Source organism: Giraffa tippelskirchi, chromosome 2, assembly GCF_054371585.1.
Source record: "Giraffa tippelskirchi isolate mGirTip1 chromosome 2, T2T-mGirTip1v1.2.pri, whole genome shotgun sequence".
Lineage (NCBI taxonomy): Eukaryota > Metazoa > Chordata > Mammalia > Artiodactyla > Giraffidae > Giraffa > Giraffa tippelskirchi.
The window spans coordinates 152,254,637-152,274,925 of record NC_137276.1 but is presented as its reverse complement, the minus strand read 5'-3'; the positions used below and the strand labels follow the sequence as shown (position 1 = coordinate 152,274,925).

The 20,289-nt window shown below is 41.0% G+C and overlaps 1 protein-coding gene and 1 long non-coding RNA gene across 6 annotated transcripts in view; one reads left to right on the top strand and one right to left on the bottom strand.

Moving 5' to 3' along the window:
- The first annotated feature begins 18 nt into the window (after positions 1 to 18).
- The window catches only part of PARL (presenilin associated rhomboid like), a 57,574-nt gene continuing 37,303 nt past the window's right edge, over positions 19 to 20,289 (top strand). For all 5 annotated transcript variants that reach the window (XM_081571212.1, XM_081571215.1, XM_081571214.1 and 2 more), the window contains exons 1-4: positions 19 to 186; positions 10,700 to 10,889; positions 11,347 to 11,487; positions 14,344 to 14,392. In XM_081571212.1, coding sequence (XP_081427338.1) covers positions 62 to 186; positions 10,700 to 10,889; positions 11,347 to 11,487; positions 14,344 to 14,392 — 505 coding nt within the window. In that variant the 5' untranslated portion in view covers positions 19 to 61. The remainder of the gene's footprint in view (positions 187 to 10,699; positions 10,890 to 11,346; positions 11,488 to 14,343; positions 14,393 to 20,289) is intronic.
- On the bottom strand, positions 28 to 5,402 carry LOC145538708 (uncharacterized). Its single transcript, XR_014077198.1, has 2 exons — positions 5,134 to 5,402; positions 28 to 5,004 (listed from the first exon to the last, which is right to left on the bottom strand). It is a non-coding gene; the product is annotated as an uncharacterized LOC145538708 (long non-coding RNA).

Below are 20,289 nucleotides of genomic sequence, written 5' to 3'. Positions count from 1 at the left end.
CGGAAGTGGTTTCCGGCTGGGGTTGGTAAGGTCGGGCCATGGTGGGGCAGAGGTTGGGAAGATGGCGTGGCGAGGCTGGGCGCAGAGAGGCTGGGGCTGTGGACAAGCGTGGACTCCGCCAGTGGGCGGCCGCAGCTACGAAGAGCTCACTGCGGCTCTGGCCCCGTCGCGGCTGCTCCGGCGCAGGTAATGACCGACCCCCGGGCTTCTCGCGTCTCAGACCTGCGATTCCGGCCGCGCATCCTCAGGTGCGGAGGCCGTGCGGGCCTCTTGTGCCTCCCCTGCCTCACCCCCTCTTCTCACGCGTCCCTCCTCACTTCCCCTTCCCCGCTCCGTCCAGTCTTTGCTTCTCGTCGCGCCACCTCGCCCCGGGTGCTCAGTGACCAGCCCGGGCCCAGCTCTCCGTAAGCCCGCGGTGGCCTCTTTCTCGGGAGGGGCGTGTCGGGAAGGGGAAGTAATCTGTAAAGGGCAGATTGGGCACCATACCTCATAATCCCGCGAGCAAATAAAGAATTGACACAGCTGGTAGAGTAGCAAGGCCGACATTTTATTCTCTTTATCAGTCTTTATAAAAGCTTTGTTTTTCTACAGATTACTTCTTTAGAGGAATTTATAAGAGAAGGCGGAGTCAGAGGAGGGCATCACTTTGCCTCTTGCAAAGTTGTAGGAGAGGCTTTTCTGTTAAGAGTTGAGACAGAGGAATATTTGGTTTTCAGATGACTTGGAAAGAGAGCTCGATTTTTCCTGAGTAGAAGCTGTGTGAAGAGTATGGTCTATCAGTATTTGCTGCTTTTGCATTAGAGTAGTTCAACTGTGTCAACTCTGTCAACTCTATTCTGGTAGAATCAGAATCTACCAGGCTTCCCTGGTAGCTCAGAGGGTAAAGCGTCTGCCTGCAATGCAGGAGACCCGGGTTCGATCCCTGGGTTGAGAAGATCCCCTGGAGAAGGAAATGGCAACCCACTCCAGTGTTCTTGCCTGGAGAATCCCTTGGAGAGAGGAGCCTGGCAGGCTCCAGTCCATGGGGTGGCAAAGAGTCGAACAGGACTGAGCGACCTCACTTCACTTTCACTAGTTCTGCTCTAAATTGAGAGAAATCCCTTAACTTAAGGTTCTAGTGTGTATTTGGCTCTGAATTTTCTTTCTGTTGTTTAACAAGAGTTTCAGTTCCCTGTTTTCTGACTTGGTTAGATGAGTGCCTGAAGTCTACCTGATTGATGATAGCAAGAAGCCTTGTGTTTAGTTCAACACCAGCTCTAGCCAGTGGTGAATAATTGAGGCTCCAATATGGTGGAGCCATCCTTAATTTTCAAATCATCTGGAGTGTCTGTACACTATATTTCCCAGGCCTTACCTCAGTCCTGTCGACTTGCCCAGTGGGCAGGATGGAGGTGGGTTGGAGGAAAGGAGGTGGATTGTAGGCGAAGAGTGAAAGAACCTGTAGTTCTAAACAAGCACTGAATGTAGGATCAGAGATTTGTGATAAACTGGCTTACATTGTACTTTAACTTCATGATACAAGGGAACGTGGAGCCTCAGGCACTAATCTAAAACTCCTGAGGAGATGGAAGAATGAGGATGTCAGGTGGAGGTGGTAATTTATATCAGTGGTCCTGATTCCATTCTTTCTTCCAAACCCCAGTTGAAAGTGCATAGTTTGAAAGGGAAGAAGAGTTAATATAGCTATTAGGAAGCAACAGGTGTTCAGTATTCAAGATCTGTGTTAGGAAGGGAAAGGAAAAGAAGAACAACTTGGTTAAAGAGGAGGCTCCAATAAAAATTAGAGACCATTTGAAACAAATACATGTGGTGGTGAAGATGACCATCACAAGTTTTTAGTTTGTCATTCATATGCAGAGTTTGAAATTGACATTTTTTGTGGTGACATTGAAAAAGAGATTGTAGGTAAGCCTGAACTGTAACTTCTAGAAAGAAGCAAGTTTCTTTGTATATAACTTTGTTAGGTCTGCTTTCACTTCTCGAGGTTCTAAAATTAGTATGTGGAGGAATGAAGTCAGGGATATGGTTAAAAAACAGAGGTCTGGGCTTAGTCTTTGTGATTTTTTTGTTGTAACAGGAGTGAAGTGTGGCTGAGAATTTGCTTTTTTTTTTAAACAAGAACTACAGGTGGTGATATTCCTCAAAAATTCTACAAACTATAATAGCAGGCCCAAGGCAGTCTTCCAGCTAAGAATGGTTTCTGTGCTTTAAAAGACTAAATAGTATGCCACAGAGATTTAGTTGTTCTTCATAAAGACTAAAATATTTATTGTCTGGCTCTTTACAGAAAATGAAGAACATCTCACTTAGAGTTTTTACCATCGTCAAACTATTGGCAGCACTTCTTAAAAATGGTTTAGGCTTGAAAGAAGCCTGCATAATTTGTCAGTTGTATGTATCATTTATATGGAGCGTAAATCTTAAATTTAGACCGAGATGACAGTCTTAAGATATATTTAGGTTAAATACTTGACAAATTAGTAAATCTGGTATGTTTATTTCCCCTTTAATCTTCCATGTATTAACTCAAGATGAGTTTTAAGAAAATAACTGTGACATGCTTACTCCAGTCAGGAGCTTGGTGTACCTCCCCTAACCATATGGCTGGAAATTCCAGGGTACTCTTTTGAGAGGGAAAGAGTGTGGATGCTATGCTGGGAATGAGCCAAAAATGCTGTCAGTCTTAGTTAAACTTTTGTATTGAAATTCTTCGTTTGGTTACAAATCCTATATTTTAAATTCTAGTCAGATAGGATTAACCTGTAGATAACTATTGTAATTTAAGTGGAAATATTGTTGGAGGAGTTGGAGATTAGGTTCCAGCTCCTGCTATTCAAAATGGTTCATGAACCAGCAGTTTAGGACAGGGGTTTGCCAGACTTATTTTGTAAAAGTCTAGATAGAAAATAGGGCCATATAGGTCTTTGTCAGATATTATTTTTCTTTTAAACAACTGTTAAAAATGCAAAAGCTATTTTAAGTTGGAAGACCAAATTCTCTATGCAGGCCATAGTTTGTCAGTCTGTAATTTAGGAGTTTGTTTAGAAATGCAGCATCTCAGACTCACCCCAGACCTACTGAATTAGAATCTTTTTTTAACAAGATCCCCAGGTGATTTGTGTAGACACTAAAGTTTTCCCCACACCTGTGGTAACTTGCAACTTTTCAACCCTCCCACACTTGAGAATGACCTAGCGGGCCCTTAAAAAAAAATACTGATGCACTGGTCCCATCCCTGGAGATTCTAATATAATTGGTCTGATGTGGAGCCATGGTGTCCTATTTTTAAGAGCATAACAGGCAATACTAAGGTATAATATAGGAAAGGAAAAGCTGTTTTCCTTCTACCAATCTTAGGTTCATTGGCTGGGGCCCTGTCAGACTAACAAAAAACAGGTTAACAAGGGGAAAACATGCTTTGCACGTATACCCGGGAGTACTCAGTGATGAGTAACCGAAAGGGATGGTTAGAACTTGGTCTTATATAGCGTTTTAACAAAAGAACAACACAGTTTTAGAGAAATGAGGATGCAAAGGGAAAGGACTTTGAGTTTCTAGGGCAGCAAATAGTGGGAAGTTAATGGGGGCAAGTTAGTAAAGATTGTTACATAGATTCCTCTGGGTTCATAAGGGTCTTGAGTTGTGATTAACTTCTGTCCTTCCTGGTAGAGATGGGGAGAGTGGGTACACCTTTACAAGTGTGTATCCTGCTTCTAGGTCTATAGGGGCAGGGCAGAGAGTTTTTCTTATATCTGCTGCTTCTCAGTTGCCTTCAGCTCAAAATAATCCCCATGCCAAAGTGACATATTTGGGGGTGGAGTAGTCTGCTCCTCTTCAGGAGCCAGCTGTGAGAATTACTGTTCCAGACTACGCTTTCAGAGTCATAACTGCCTCTGCCGCAGTTAATATGGTAGATTTTAAAACATGGCCACAGTCATTTGCAGCTTTTCTCATCTGGAGCTGGAATCTATTCCCCTTTTTCCTGAAGCAGGGTTGGCCTTGTGACTTGCTTTGACCAGTGGCATGTGGAAGAAGTAATGTGCAAGGTTCAGAGTCTGGACCTCAATAGGCCTTGCAGCTTTATCCTTTTCTGTCTTGGAACACTCTCACTGCTATGGTTAAAGCTCTTGTTAGACTAGACTAGAGATTACTGAGGCCATATATAGAGAGAGTACCAGCTAATAACAGCCAATACTGAGGCTCCAGATATGGCAGGGAGGCCATCATAGCCTCTCCAGCTCCAGTTGAGCAGCCAGATGACTAGCTGCATGAGTGATCCCCGGTGAGACCAGCAGAAGAACTGCCCAGCTGAGGGCAGCTACCTCGCAGAATCACGAGATATAATTACGCTTTTAGGACAACTAAGTCTTGGGGCGGTCTGTTATGCAATAATAAATGAGGCAACTGGGGAAGCTGCTACTAGATCTGGATCTGCTGACCAGAGTAAGAACTGTGTTGCCTCCACCACTCCACAGGAGTGATGCCCTGTGTCCTGCCTTCTCACTACACCCAGTTCTGACTCAGTTATGGCTGGTGAATCTGATGAGAAGGCATTGGTCACATCACAAACTCTAACCAAAAGGATATCTGGAAAATAGTTTTTAGCTTCCCAGTCCCTCTAGCATGTGAATGTACCTTCGGTAAAAGGAATAGGTGTACAGTGAGCCAAGTCACAGTACTTAATTCTATCCAAGTTCTGTATGTCCACCTGTAACATATATATTCTGCATCTGAACTGTACCTGGGGCCGGTTTGTGTAACATGTTGTGTCCTCAGCCCCACACTTAACTTTTGTTGAGGTTCTCAAGATAAATATTATTCTAGGCAAAAGGTCTGGCCTTGTGTCAAAGCCAGATTCCCAACCTGGCATGTTTGTGTTCCTTCTCAGGCATTGTGCTTCAGAATTGTAAATGAGTTGAAGAACTGTTGAAGTAGTCTTTCATTAGAAGTGATTGAGTACATGTCCTGTAGTATTAAGCTAAGTTGCTTCAGTCTTGTCCGACTCTGTGCGACCCCATAGATGGCAGCCCACCAGGCTCCGCCGTCCCTGGGATTCTCCAGGCAAGAACACTGGAGTGGGTTGCCATTTCCTTCTCCAATGCGTGAAAGTGAAGTCGCTAAGCCGTGTCCGACTCTTCAAGACCCCATGGACTGCAGCCTTCCAGGCTCCTCCATCCATGAGATTTTCCAGGCAAGGGTACTGGAGTGGGTTGCCATTGCCTTCTCCGATTAAGCTACTGGAGATATAAAAAAAATCTCATCCTTCATATTTCATGGTCTCAAAAGAGAAAAATGTGGCCTAGTGGTTAGGATTCCAGGAGCTCATTGCCGTGGCCTGGGTTCAGCCCCTGATCAGAGAGCTGAAGTCCTGGAAGCCTCATGGCACGGAAAAAAAAAAAAAACAGCCGCCAACTACACTGGGTTACAATTTGTAACCATTTACAAGGAAACATTTAAAGGAAATGTATTCCTATAACTTTATGTCACACCTTTTATTTTTTGACATGGAGTGGTGTTACTTTGTTTGCTAGACCTAGCTCTAAATTAGGGATTGAACCCTGGTAGCTCAGACAGTAAAGAATCCGCCCACAGTGCAGGAGGCCTGGGTTCAATCATTGGATCAGGAAGATCCCCTGGAGAAAGGAGTGGCTACTCACTCCAGTGTTCTTGCCCAGAGAATCCCATGGACAGAGGAGCCTGGTGGGCTGCAGTCCACGGGGTCATAAAGAGTTGGACACAACTGAGCAACTAAGCACATTAGTCTAAATTACTTTGGAGTTTTAAGAAAAATCAAATCCAATTGCAAAGGATTAACACACTTTTAAAGGTATTATCAGTTAAGAATGCCTTTGGTTGTAAGTTAATTGTTGCTTAAATAAATGAGAGAAGTACTTAGCTTAAAATGATTGGAGGCAGATAACTGTTGTCTTTGATCAGTAGCTCAAAGAATGTCAAGGTTAGTACCTGAAGCCCTTGGCCTTTCTCTTGACATTCAAGATGACTGCCCTGTCTCTAGAGACTTACATCTTTTTTCAAGGCAAAAGGAAATGGGAGGGATGTGACATTAGTGATACCTCCATTTTTACTGGGTAAGCAAAACCTTTTCAAGAGGTTTCAATTAAGTCTCATTTTGTTAGAACTCCGTAATATGGCCACCCCTAGCCATAGGAGAGCCTCATAAAGTGAAGATATTTATCTTTCTTAGCCTCTGCAGAAAAAGCAGGCAATAGAACAAGAAATAGAAAAGTAGATTTGCAATTTGCCATTCAATAGTTATTTGCTAAAGGATAAAGCTGTGGTTTTCCCAGTAGTCTAAGTACGGATCTGAGAGTTGGACCGTAAAGAAGACTGAACACCGAAGAATTTATGCTTTCAAATTGTGGTGCTGGAGAAGATTCAAGAGTCCCTTGGACAGCAAGGAGATCAAACCAGTTAATCCTAAAGGAAATCAACCCTTAATATTCACTGTAAGGACTGATGCTGAAGCTCCAATACTTTGGCCACCTAACGCGAAGAGCCAACTCGACTGGAAGAGACCTCGATGCTGGGAAAGATTGAGGGCAGGAGGGGAAGGGGCCAACAGGATGAGATGGTTGGATGGCATCACTTACTCATTGGACATGAGCTGGAGCAAACTCCGGGAGATGGTGAAGGACGGGAAGCCTGGCGTGCTGCAGTTCACGGGGTCGCAAAGAGTTGGCTACTACTTAGCAACTGAACAGACAACAAATTCATAAGCCTGGTAACAGATTCTGAAGGCGTTCAGAGCCATTTTGAGTAACGATTGGCATTGTTTGAATAAGTGCGTTGCTTTCCAAAATAGATTTTGTTGAAAAGAGTAGCACTCATTTGTAAGTACAAATTCTGACTTACTAAAAGTTTTAAGCTGAATTACTATATCATTACCCATCCTCACCATGTGGTGTCTGAGAATTTGAACTGTGGTGTGGACTCAGCATTGACGAGCATGTTAGATGAGTAATGTTAACAGTAGCTATTCCATTCTTCTGAGTTTCATGTTTCCAGATGCCTGCTAGATATCACCTGGGTGCTTAAAATACTTTGTCGCAATATAACTTACTTACGCCTGTTAGTTCTGACAAATGTATACACCTATGCAACCGTCACTTAAAAATAACATCCATCATTCCAGCGAGTTCCCTCTTGCCTCTTCCCAGTCAAGTCCCACTTTCAGTTCAGTTCAGTCGCTCAGTCATGTCCGACTCTTTGCGACCCCATGAATCGCAGCACGCCAGGCCTCCCTGTCCATCACCAACTCCCGGAGTCCACCCAAACTCATCTCCATCGAGTCGGTGATGCCATCCAGCCATCTCATCCTCTGTTGTTCCCTTCTCCTCCTGCCCTCAGTCCTTCCCAGCATCAGGGTCTTTTCCAATGAGTCAGCTCTTCGCATGAGGTGGCCAAAGTATTGGCGTTTCAGCTTCATTGGTTCCTGCCAATGCACACCCAGGACTGATCTCCTTTAGGATGGACTGGTTGGATCTCCTTGCAGTCCAAGGGACTCTCAAGAGTCTTCTCCAACACCACAGTTCAAAAGCATCAATTCTTCAGTGCTCAGCTTTCTTCAACAGTTCAACTCTCACATCCATACATGACTTTAGGCAACCACTATTGATTTTGATCACCACAGATTATTATTTTTTAACCACAGATATTTTTTGCCTATTTTTTAGCTTCATATATATATATATATATATATATATATATATATATATATATATATATACATGCAATCATACAGTCACATTATATGCTTTTTTGTGTTTGACTTCTTTTGCTCAGTAGTGTTTTGAGATTCATCTGTGATGTGTGATCAGTAGTTTTTCACTGAGTAGTTCAGTTGGCCCTGTGTGTCTCCAGGTTTCTCATCTATGGATTCAACCATGTTGATGGGGAATGTCAGCTATATTTTCTGTAAGGGATTTGAACATCCAGAATATGGTATCTGCAAGGGGTCCTAGAAACCAATCTCCCATAGATACCAAGGGACAACTGTATTCCATAGTATGAATGTACCCAAATTTCTCCTTTCCACAGTTGATAGCAATTTAAGTTCTAGTTTTTTAGCTGATAGAATTGTGCCTCAATGACAGCAAGCATTTTAAACAGTGCCTAAGATGGAATCAAGATTGCCGGGAGAAATATCAATAACCTCAGATATGCGGATGACACCACCCTTATGGCAGAAAGTGAAGAAGAACTAAAGAGCCTCTTGATGAAGGTGAAAGAGGAGAGTGAAAATGTTGGCTTAAAGCTCAACATTCGGAAAACTAAGATCATGGTATCTGGTCCCATCACTTCATGGGAAATAGATGGGGAAACAGTGGAAACAGTGTCAGACTTTATTTTTTTGGGCTCCAGAATCACTGCAGATGGTGATTGCAGCCATGAAATTAAAAGACGCTTACTCCTTGGAAGGAAGGTTATGACCAACCTAGATAGCATATTTAAAAGCAGAGACATTACTTTGCCCACAAAAGTCCGTCTAGTCAAGGCTATGGTTTTTCCAGTGGTCATGTATGGATGTGAGAGTTGGATGGTGAAGAAAGCTGAGCGCCGTAGAATTGATGCTTTTGAACTGTGGTGTTGGAGAAGACTCTTGAGAGTCCCTTGGACTGCAAGGAGATCCAATCAATCCATCCTAAAAGAGATCAGTCCTGGGTGTTCATTGGAAGGTCTGATGTTGAAGCTGAAACTCCAATACTTTGGCCACCTGATGCGAAGAGTTGACTCATTGGAAAAGACCCTAATGCTGGGTAGGATTGGGGGCAGGAGGAGAAGGGGTCGACAGAGGATGAGATGGTTGATGGCATCACTGACTCGATGGACATGGGTTTGGGTAGACTCCGGGAGTTGGTGATGGACAGAGAGGCCTGGCATGCTGCAATTCATGGGGTCGCAAAGAGTCGGACCCGACTGAGCGACTGAACTGAACTGAAGATAGAATTATTCATCTCTCCTAGTTTCCTGTTTTGGTGCTTCTGATTTTCCTTGTCTTAGTGAATAGTACCACCTTCCTTTCAGTTATTCAAAATAAAACCAAGAATTGTTCTTGATCCCTTCTTTTTTCTGAAGTAATTGTTGACCCTTTTTTTATTAGGGATTGGCCTTGGTGGTAGAGATATAATGAATACAGAAGTGATAATCTAGCTACAGTACAGCCAGTGAATGAGAGAAGGGTAAGAGTATATACAGGATATTTTAGGACTCTAGGAGTACAAAGAATACACTCAGCCTGGGGAAGTTTAGGAATGCTTCTTGGAGGAGGACATACATGTACTGAATTCTGAAGGGCACAGAAAAAGTTAGAGAAGTACATCCTGCAACAAAGGAGTAGCATTGATAAGTTTGATAGGATGATGGAAATTTACTATGTGGTTCGAAGCAGGGGAATGATAAATATATTTGCATTTAATAAAATGTGGAGGATGAATTGGAGTAGGGTGGTATTAAAAGCAATGAAATCTGTTAGGAAATGGTAAAGTATTCCAGGCCAGAAGCGATGAGCTAAGGAATTGTGTTGGAATTAAGGAGAGAATGTTGGTCCTCTGAGAGAGCATTTGAGAAGGCGTTGAATGTTTGTGGAAGAATAATATGAGGAAATAAGAAGAAAATGCAACATGTTAAAACAAATGTTTGAACTTAAATAAGCTGTTGACATAAACTAGCCATGAGATAAAGGACTAAATTAAGAATAGAAAGAATGTTATTTGCCAGAGTTGATTTTTAATTAGATGGTAGGAATTAAGGAGATGGTAAGAATTAAGGAGATGGTAAGAATTAAGGAGATGGTAAGAATTAAGGAGAGAGAATAATAACTTCTAGATGTTTAATATTAGTGGTTCAGAGAACTGTGGGACCACTGAAGGAGTAAGGAAGTCGAAAAATGGAGCTGTTCGTAGAGGGGGCTGAATTCACTTTTGAATATATTGGTTTTTGAAGTAATGGGGAGCATGCCTGCATGCTTAGTCATATCCAACTCTTTTCGACCCCATGGACTGTAGCCTACCAGGCTCCTCTGTCCCTGGGATTCTCCCGGCAAGAATACTGGAGAGGGTTGCCATTTCCTTCTCCAGCCAAGTAGAAATATTCAATATATAGTTGGAAATACAGGATAAAAAAATTGAGGCTGGGACTCAAGACATATATTTGAATCATTTACTTGTTTAGATGTCATCGAGGCCACAGAAATGAAATTTTTCTTTTTACTCAACCAGAGTGTTTTAGGGTGTGGGTTACAAAGATGAGAAGACCTGTCTGATTGCTTTTAAGCATTTTTATTAGTGTAGAAAGGTATTATGTTTAGAGTATAATGAGAACAGTCAGGAAGAGGCCTCTGCCTGGTCTACCTGGGAGAAATTACCATTTGACAAAAGAAAAAAGCTTTTTATAGGATTGTAAACTGTGTGGAGGATGAGTACAAATTGTTTTATTTATTGATACACAGTAATAGCCCAAACAGCCCTGTAAAGCTGCTGTAGTTTGTCTCTCCTTTTCCAGAAGAGCATAGTTCATTGTTTTGACTGAATCCTATCTGGGAGTAGGAGTCTTGGTGGCTTTGGGGCTGCAGAGTGAGAATAAACTGAGTTGGTGATGTTGCAGGTTAAGAGGGGAGGCTCACAGAGGTTGCTGTTTGCAAGATGCAGTTCAGTTTCTAATCTGCCATTTTCTTCTATAGGTTTAACTTTTTTATTCAGCAAAAATGTGGATTCAGAAAAGCACCCAGAAAGGTTGAACCACGAAGATCGGACACAAGTGGTGAAGCATACAAGAGAAGTGCTTTGATTCCTCCTGTAGAAGAAACAGCCTTTTACCCTTCTCCCTATCCTATAAGGACTCTTGTAAAGCCTTTGTTTTTTACTGTTGGGGTAAGAGCTCACATTAATATGAGTTTCCTGCGTTGCCTCAGGTGTGGTGTTAAAGTACTGTTTATTGTGTTTGGGCTCCCTTAATGACACATGGGGGGGCATCAAAAGGATCTGGAGTCGTGATTATAAGAGAACATGAATTCAGTAATCGCTGTTAGCGTATGGTTCACTCATGTAAGCCCTGGAGAAGAACTCATGGGCCTCTTATTTGATATAACATTGCAGGTGATACTGAGTTGCTATTTTGAATTTTATTGAAAAGTTCTAATTGTAAACAGGTCCCAGGGTACTGTGAAGTTAATAAAATGGGAAACAGTGAAATGTTCACCTAATAAGTTTCAGTGTACCCGATCTTTCTTATGTTCATAAAAAGTGATGAAAATGAAATAATATTCTTGAAACTATGTATAGGTCTATTTCTTAAAAAATTTTTTTGTAATATATTTGTTTTATGTAGTTTACAGGCTGTGCATTTGGATCAGCTGCTATTTGGCAATATGAATCACTGAAATCCAGGGTCCAAAGTTATTTTGATGGCATAAAAGCTGATTGGTTGGATAGCATAAGACCTCAGAAGGAAGGAGACTTCAGAAAGGAGGTAAAGATAAACATGGCTTTTGTTTATTCTAGTTGATAATTTTTTGAAGTCTGGTTATTATGAAGTGTTTTTAATAGCAACATTAAGTCAGTAGATATGAAGTCATTGCACTTAATATTCTTCTTTATTCATTGTACTAGTTTTAGTTACTAAGTTGTGTCCGACTCTTGTGACTCCATGGACTGTAGCCTACGAAGCTCCTCTCTCCAAGGGATTTCCTAGACAAGAATACTGGAATGGGTTGCCATTTCCTACTCCAAAGGATCTTCCCAACCCGGGGGTTGAACCCTCATCTCCTGCATTGCCGGTGGATTCTTTACCGACTGAGCCACCAAGTATTAATGTTTTATATGGCTGGCACTGTTGTAGTTAAGTGTTCTAAGAACTTTATCCCTCTACCCACATATATCAAGAATCACCACAAATAGTTGTTAAAAATTACAGTTTTGAGTTTTCTTCCGGCTCTACTAATGGCCACTGTTTTTACTTGCATCATCTGGATGGATGATTTTGGAGTACATATTGGAATCAGAGGGTGTTTTATGTTTGAGGGATAGAGATACTGTGTGGTTTTTAAAAAGCTTCTTAGTGACATGATGTTTATATCTCTGATAAATACCTATTGTTGATGTTTCTAACTGTGCTTGGATTGAGGATGCAACTTTTCATTGCTTCGTATGCATGTTAATGGCCTTCCTCGCCTTTTAGAGAAAGCATGCATATATTTTATTTCATTTGACAGTACTTATTGAGCAGAGCTCATAGGCTAATTTGTGGACCTTTCATTTTCAGGCACCTTCTTTTTTTTTTAAATGACAACACACTGCCCTTCCAATTTGGAGATGAGTTGGTGTCCTCTTGAGTTTTCTCCTTCCACTTTTTTCCTGGCCAGTGAGAGGTTGAGAGGGCAGCCATGGGTTTTCTTTTTCTTAATGATAGTTGAGGTTCCTCTAAGTAGGGAGGATTCATTCCTCCTTGTTTCCCCATCAACACAAGAAGCATGAGCCCTATCTGTTCTAGAGAGGCTTTATGTCAGAAGAACAGTTGATGTAATTTTGCAGGTAAAATCTGTAATAATGAGCAATGGTTTTTATTCAGTACAATATGTTTGAGAAGATAGTAATGCTGACCTGTTCCACATTCCTGGATCCCTTTAGCTACAGCCTTCTGAAGTATAAAGTTTTGGTATCCAAATTGTTCCTTGAAATGGTGAAAATGACACAAGTGGTGAAAATGACACATAATCTTCATACAAAGATAAATTTGTTTGAGATAGGTAAATTATAGGATATAAAATGTAAAGTCCTGTTAAAGTTGAAATAACACATAAATAAAACATGGGAAATGAAAGTCTGGGGAACCCATGCCACACTACAGCAAGTAAAGTGTGAGAGCTCACATACATTTAATTTTACATTTGACCCTTGAACAATGCAGGGGTTGGGGCACTGATCCTCCACGTAGTGGCAAATGTGCACATAACTTTACTGTTGGCCCTCTGTAATAGTGGTCCCACATCAGCTGGTTCTGCCAACTGCAGATGGTATAGTATACTGTAGTACATATTTACTGAAAAAAATCTGTGTTTAAGTGGACCAGTGTAGTTCAAACCTCTGCTGCTCAAGGGTCAACTGAATTACAAAAATGAAATTGTTGAATATGGATCAAATGCATACTGATCTGTAGCTTGGTTTTTTTTTTTTTACCTTGGATTTCTTTCAATATTAGTATACAAAGTCTGGCTCAGTTTCATAGTGAGAACATATATATATATTTTTTTAATTAAAAAGCTTTAATCATGGAGGGAATTCCCTGGCGGTCCAGTAGTTAGAACTTCAAGCTCCCTCTACAGGGGACATGATTTCAATCTCTGGTCAGGAAACTAAGGTCCTGCATGCCACATAGTGTGACCAAAAATAAATAAATAATACATAAATAAAACTTTAATCATGGAAAATTTCAAAAGTAAAGTAAAAGAGTAAAGAGGATAAAGAAAATAGTATAATGAACCCGTCATCCTGCATCAACAGTTATTGACACACAGTGACTTTGTTTCACCTAGTCCCCTTTCTTTCCCATCCTTCCCCACCACTGATTACTGTAAAGCAAATTCTGGACATCAGCTCAGCATGCTCAGTCACTAAGTCTTGTCTGACTTTCTTGTGACCCCATGGACTGTAGCCTGCAAGTCTCCTCTCTCCATGGGATTTCCCAGGCAAGAATACTGGAGCTGGTTGCCGTTTCCTTTTCCAGGAGATCTTCCTGACCCAGAGATTGAACCCACGTCTCCTGCATTGGCAGGTGGGTTCTTTACCCACTGAGCCATTGGGGAAGCCCCATTCTAGGCATATATCAATCATAAAAATTTCAAGGTGTGTCCCTGATAGATTAGGATTCTGTCTTTTGCTAAACCTCAATCTAGTGTTGCACCATAAAGTAAGGTATTTTTTGGTAGAAAATATTCTTGGTTGGAATTTTAAAACTAAATTGGGCCTTGAATAATCACTTATTTGATAGTGTGCTAGGTGCTTTACATATGTACTGATATTCCTCACAGTAGTACTGCTAGGTGTCTGTTACTGTCTCCAATTTAGGTATCAGGAAACTGAAGTTTAGAAGTAATTTGTCCAAGGTCATAGAGCTGATCAGTGGCTCTGTGTAAAGAATGCAGGCTGTCTGACTGTAAAACACCAGTGCTTTCCACTCTATCACATATTTATTATGTCTGTTGTTCAGTAGAGATTTTTACCGATGAGGATTCTCATTTATGCACAAAGCATTTTCTTTCTTGCTTTTCATTTACATAGACTGAAAGTATTTACCATATGGTGATAAGCAATTTTCCTTCTGTTTTAGATTAACAAGTGGTGGAATAACCTAAGTGATGGCCAGCGGACTGTGACAGGTTTGTGTTAGCTTACACGTTTTAGCCATTCAAGGGAAGAGAAATCAAACCAAAAGGTACAGTATGTCATAGTCAATGGCTTTTGTACCATGCTCATCAGTGGTTTAGAAGACAGAATTTCTGTACCTTCAGGCTAATGTAATGGTTTGAAAATATTGTGGCATAAAGGTACTGTATATATGAGGCTCTGGGTTATTGTCTAATTTTGATCTAGTGTGATACTTACCAAATGATCTCTGTTGTAAAGTGCTAGCTTGTGAATAGCTTATGAGTAATTATTACTGTCCTATTAAAGTACTCAAAGGGAACACTGATTAAGTACCTTATTCATGCAGCAGACTTCATACATATTGTCTCCCTACCTCACAGGGTTGCTTACAGGGTAGTTATCTCTCCTTTTATAGATAAGGAAATCGGCTTTCAGAGAAGGAACTTTTTGAAAGTCACACTGCTAGTAAGTAAGAACTGAGTTTCAAAATCCAGGTCTGTCTCATCCTAAAGCCAGTTTTCTCTTCTACACTATGCCATTTATAAGATCCTCTTTAAATGTGAGCATAACATGTATATCACCATGATAATTTCATTTGTTTTTGGTAAGCTTTTATGGAAGACAGTTGGAGAAGGAAATGGCAACCCACTCCAGTATTCTTGCCTGGAAAATCCCATGGACAGAGGAGCCTGGTAAGCTACAGTCCACGGGGTTGCAAAGAGTCGGACACGACTGAGCAACTTCACTTTGTGGAAGACAGATCTGGCTCTTCAAGGTAAAACTTGTGCAATATTTTAAAAACTGTGCAATTAGTTATTTGAGAAACTCAGGAAATGGATTTGTAAGTTAACAATTGTACAGATAAAGGAAAAAAATCTTCCTACAGAAATAGCAAAATACTGCTTTCCCTCAAACATGGTTAAACTTAATGGTACTCTTAATTTTTGATACCTACTTAAGTGGAGAAAAGATGCATTCGTTTCTTCATTGAGACTATTTCATGTGTCTGGAAGGTTTAATTTTTCTGTCTCCCTGGTGGAACTGATCCAGTCTTCAAGCTTATGGTCTAGACATTACTTCCAGCAGGAAGTGCTTTTTTCCTGAACTTGTTGCACTTTTTAATAACTTATAATACAACCTGCTTTATATAATTGTACATGTGTCATCTTTGAGGACAGTGTTGAGATTTTTCATTTTTCTTGTAACTCCTAGCATATATCTGGCACACAGTTCAGTTCAGTTGCTCAGTCATGTCCGACTCTTTGCAACCCCATGGACTGCAGCACACCAGGCTTCCCTGTCCATCACCAACCCCAGAGCTTGCTCAAACTCATGTCCATCTAGTCAGTGATGTCATCCAATCATCTCACCCTCTGTTGTCCCCTTCTCCTCCTGCCTTCAGTCTTTCCCAGCATTAGGGTCTTTGCCAATGAGTCAATTCTTCCCATCAGGTGGCCGAAGTATTGGAGCTTCAGCTTTACCATCAGTCCTGCCAATGAATATTCAGGACTGATTTCCTTTAGGATTGCCTGGTTTGATCTCCTTGCTGTCCAAGGGACTCTCAAGAGTCTTCTCCAACACCACAGTTCAAAAGCATCAGTTCTTCAGCTCTCAGCTTTCTTTATGGTCCAACTCTCACATCCATACATGACTGCTAGAAAAACCATAGCTTTGACTAGAAGGACCTTTGTTGGTAAAATAATGTTTCTGCTTTTTAATATGTAGTCCTGGTTTGTCATAGCTTTTCTTCCAAGGAGCAAGTGTCTTTAAATTTCATGGCTGCAGTCACCATCTGCAGTCATTTTGAAGCCCAAGAAAATAAAGTCTGTCATTGTTTCCCCGTCTATTTGCCATAAATGATGGGACTGGATGCCATGAGCATAGTTTTTTGAATGTTGAGTTTTAAGCCAGCTTTTTCACTCTCCTCTTTCACTTTCATCAAGAGGCTCTTTAGTTCCTCTTTGCTTTCTGCCATAAGGGTGGGACCATCTGCGTATCTGAGGTTGTTGATGTTTCTCCCAGCAGTCTTGTTTCCATCTTGTGCTTCATCCAGTCCAGCATTTCGCATGATGTACTCTGCATATTAGTTAAATAAGCAAGGTGACAATATATCTGGCACACAGTAAAGACATTCAATTAAAATCTATTGAGTGACTCAGTGTTGATGAGATCTTGAATCAAAAAGTTGAGATTTTTCAAAGTACATTGCCAGCTGTATAATTGATTAGTCAGTGAAGTCTTAACAAATAATAACTTTCAAAAATAGCTCTGTAGTAACACTTGCGTTTCCATTGGAATTAATTGGGATTTTTGGTTTATTTGCTTGTTTTTTGAAAATTAATTGCCTTTAGGGTAGCAAAGTTTTGATTTCTTTTGATATTTTCAGAGTGCCTCACAGTTAGTTGATACCTAGTGTTCTTTGAAGATGATAAAGATTTTGACATTTGAGGAAACCTGGGATTAGAAATTAAAACCTTTTTCATGCCAGGAAATGGTTTATTCAAAGAAGTTGGTATTTGGAGGTAGGAACATTTCATGCAAAGATAGGCTCGATAAAGGACAGAAATGGTATGGACCTAACAGAAGCAGAAGATATTAAGAAGAGGTGGCAAGAATACACAGAAGAACTGTACAAAAAAGATCTTTACGACCCAGATAATCATGATGGTGTGATCACTCACCTAGAGCCAGACATCCTGGAATGTGAAGTCAAGTGGGCCTTAGAAAGCATCACTACGAACAAAGCTAGTGGAGGTGATGGAATTCCAGTTGAGCTATTTCAGATCCTCAAAGGTGATGCTGTGAAAGTGCTGCACTCGATATGCCAGCAAATTTGGAAAACTCAGCAGTGGCCACAAGACTGGAAAAGGTCAGTTTTCATTCCAATCCCAAAGAAAGGCAATGCCAAAGAATGCTCAAACTACCGCACAATTGCACTCATCTCACATGCTAGTAAAGTAATGCTCAAAATTCTCCAAGCCAGGCTTCAGCAGTACGTGAACCGTGAACTTCCAGATGTTCAAGCTGGTTTTAGAAAAGGCAGAGGAACCAGAGATCAAATTGCCAATATCCTCTGAATCATCGAAAAAGCAAGAGAGTTCCAGAAAAACATCTATTTCTGCTTTATTGACTATGCCAAAGCCTTTCACTGTGTGGATCACAATAAACTGGAAAATTCTGAAAGAGATGGGAATACCAGACCATCTGACCTGTCTCTTGAGAAACCTGTATGCAGGTCAGGAAGCAACAGTTAGAACTGGACATGGAACAACAGACTGGTTCCAAATAGGAAAAGGAGTCCGTCAAGGCTATATATTGTCACCCTGCTTATGTAACTTATATGCAGAGTACATCATGAGAAACGCTGGGCTGGAAGAAACACAAGCTGGAATCAAGATTGCTGGGAGAAATGTCAATAACCTCAGATATGCAGATGACACCACCCTTATGGCAGAAAGTGAAGAAGAACTAAAGAGCCTCTTGATGAAAGTGAAAGAGGAGAGTGAAAAAGTTGGCTTAAAGCTCAACGTTCAGAAAACTAAGATCTTGGCATCTGGTCCCATTACTTCATGGGAAATAGATGGGGAAACAGTGGAAACAGTGTCAGACTTTATTTTTTTGAGCTCCAGAATCACTGCTGATTGTGACTTCAGCCATGAAATTAAAAGACGCTTACTCCTTGGAAGGAAGGTTATGGCCAACCTAGATAGCATATTTAAAAGCAGAGACATTACTTTGCCAACAAAAGTCCATCTAGTCAAGGCTATGGTTTTTCCAGTGGCCATGTATGGATGTGAGAGTTGGATGGTGAAGAAAGCTGAGCGCTGAAGAATTGATGCTTTTGAACTATGGTGTTGGAGAAGACTCTTGAGAGTCCCTTGGACTGCAAGGAGATCCAATCAATCCATCCTAAAGGAGATCAATCCTGGGTGTTCATTGGAAGGACTGATGTTGAAGCTGAAACTCCAATACTTTGGGCACCTCATGCGAAGGGTTGGCTCATTGGAAAAGACCCTAATGCTGGGTAGGATTGGGGGCGGGAGGAGAAGGGGACGACAGAGGATGAGATGGTTGGATGGCATCACCGACTCGATGGACATGGGTTTGGGTGGACTCTGGGATTTGGTGATGGACAGAGAGGCCTGGCGTGGTGGGATTCATGGGGTCGCAAAGAGTCGGACACGACTGAGCAACTGAACTGAACTGAAAAATCAGAATTCTTTCCCTTAGATGACATTGTAGTCTGACTAAGAGCTTGAGTATAAAGTACTTCAAATCACATAAATGTGAATAGTCATGCTAAAGACCTTAAATATTTATTGTCAGGTTCATCAAGTGACTTTTAAAGGCTGAGGAAATGCTCTTTGATCTGTTCAATGTCATCTCAGACTCCTCTTTCGGGACATAATTATGCTGATAGAAGTGAATCTAGCCTTACAACACTTGTTTGTGGTGCTTTATAATCAGTTAGCCGCATACTGAGATTTCAGTGGTTAAACTTACGCTTTGGATATAGCTTGTCTCTTTTCAGAGGTGCCAGTTCATTCCACTGACTTGCTTATTTAGTGCTTTGGTTGCTTCCTTTAGGCTGATCTGAAGTGAGGTTGGCTCATCTGGCTTTTATTGAGGATTGATATATGGGGTGACAGATTTATTTTGTGCCACCTTTTCCTTGAATTGTAGATGTTCTCTAAGTGGTTTTCTTTTTTCTTTTTGTACTTTGAAAGAACTTAAGTCCTTAGGAGGCCACTGACCTAGGGAGTCTCAAAGCTCTGTGAGACTAGTGTGCTTCTTTACTCTGTAGTATTCATACCTAGACACTGGCAGCTTGAAATCTCTAGCAGGTTAAAGGTTTTACAGTTTTACACCAAACGTTTCATATAAGAATTCCTTGCTGTCTGAATCTAATGAACTTACGAATTTGGGTGGCAAGATTTTGGTTATAGCAAATTCAGACAGCAATATGTTTTATCCAGATGCATTTGTTTCCTCAGCTTTAGGTGTAGCAAGAGGTATCTCAGGTTTATTCACATCTCTTTGGATTCATAGGCTTGGATAAGAACAGTTTAAATCATAAGGGATTTATTTACTTTATCATAACTTACTTTATCACTAAGGTGAAATTCAATGGTGAGGTGAAAAACGTCCTTCCTTAGAGCTGACAGCAGCTGATGGCTGCCCCTAGTTTTTCACTCTTCTATCTCAATTCGTCCCTGGGAATCACTGTGTCAATATCTACCAAAGAACTGGTCTTAATCCCGTAATCTTTTTTTTTCTTATCTAGTTTAGGACTTTTTTTGGGGTCTTAATTGTTATACAGATACATCTCCCTAAACTTCACATCGCTCTGAAAAAATTGTTAAAGTTCATTTGGTGTTTGTAGGATGAAGGGGGTACATCAAGTAGCATTCTTCAAAGTTAGACTCATCCCTGGTACTTTTATATTTTAGCTAGTTTCCTGTATTGCCTTACTCTGCAAGACTTTTAAGCCTTTGCTGGAGGTCCCCAGGCAACCCCCATGGAGAGTATTTCCCCTCCATTTGTAGCTTTTAGAGGTGCCTGTGAGACACTTGTCAGGTTTTCCTTTTAGCTCAGCAGAATGCTGACTCTACTGTATTTGGATTCAGGTAAAGCTGAGAGGGAAAAACCCACCAAATTATTGTATTTGGAGAAGGAATATGGGGAGCAAAATCTCAACAAGATGGTGTCACAGTTCCTATACTAGTTCTTATCTACTGTCAGCTCCAAAGTTTAAGCACTGCTGCACCCTAGGCCCTTGATCCTTGTGTCCCAACTTCTAAAGTCTATTTTTTTCTTCTTTGCGCTTCTGTTTCTACCAGGATTAGTTTATTTTTTAGTTTTAGTTCTAGGGGAAAGGATAATAAAACTAATGCTCGAGTGCCAACTA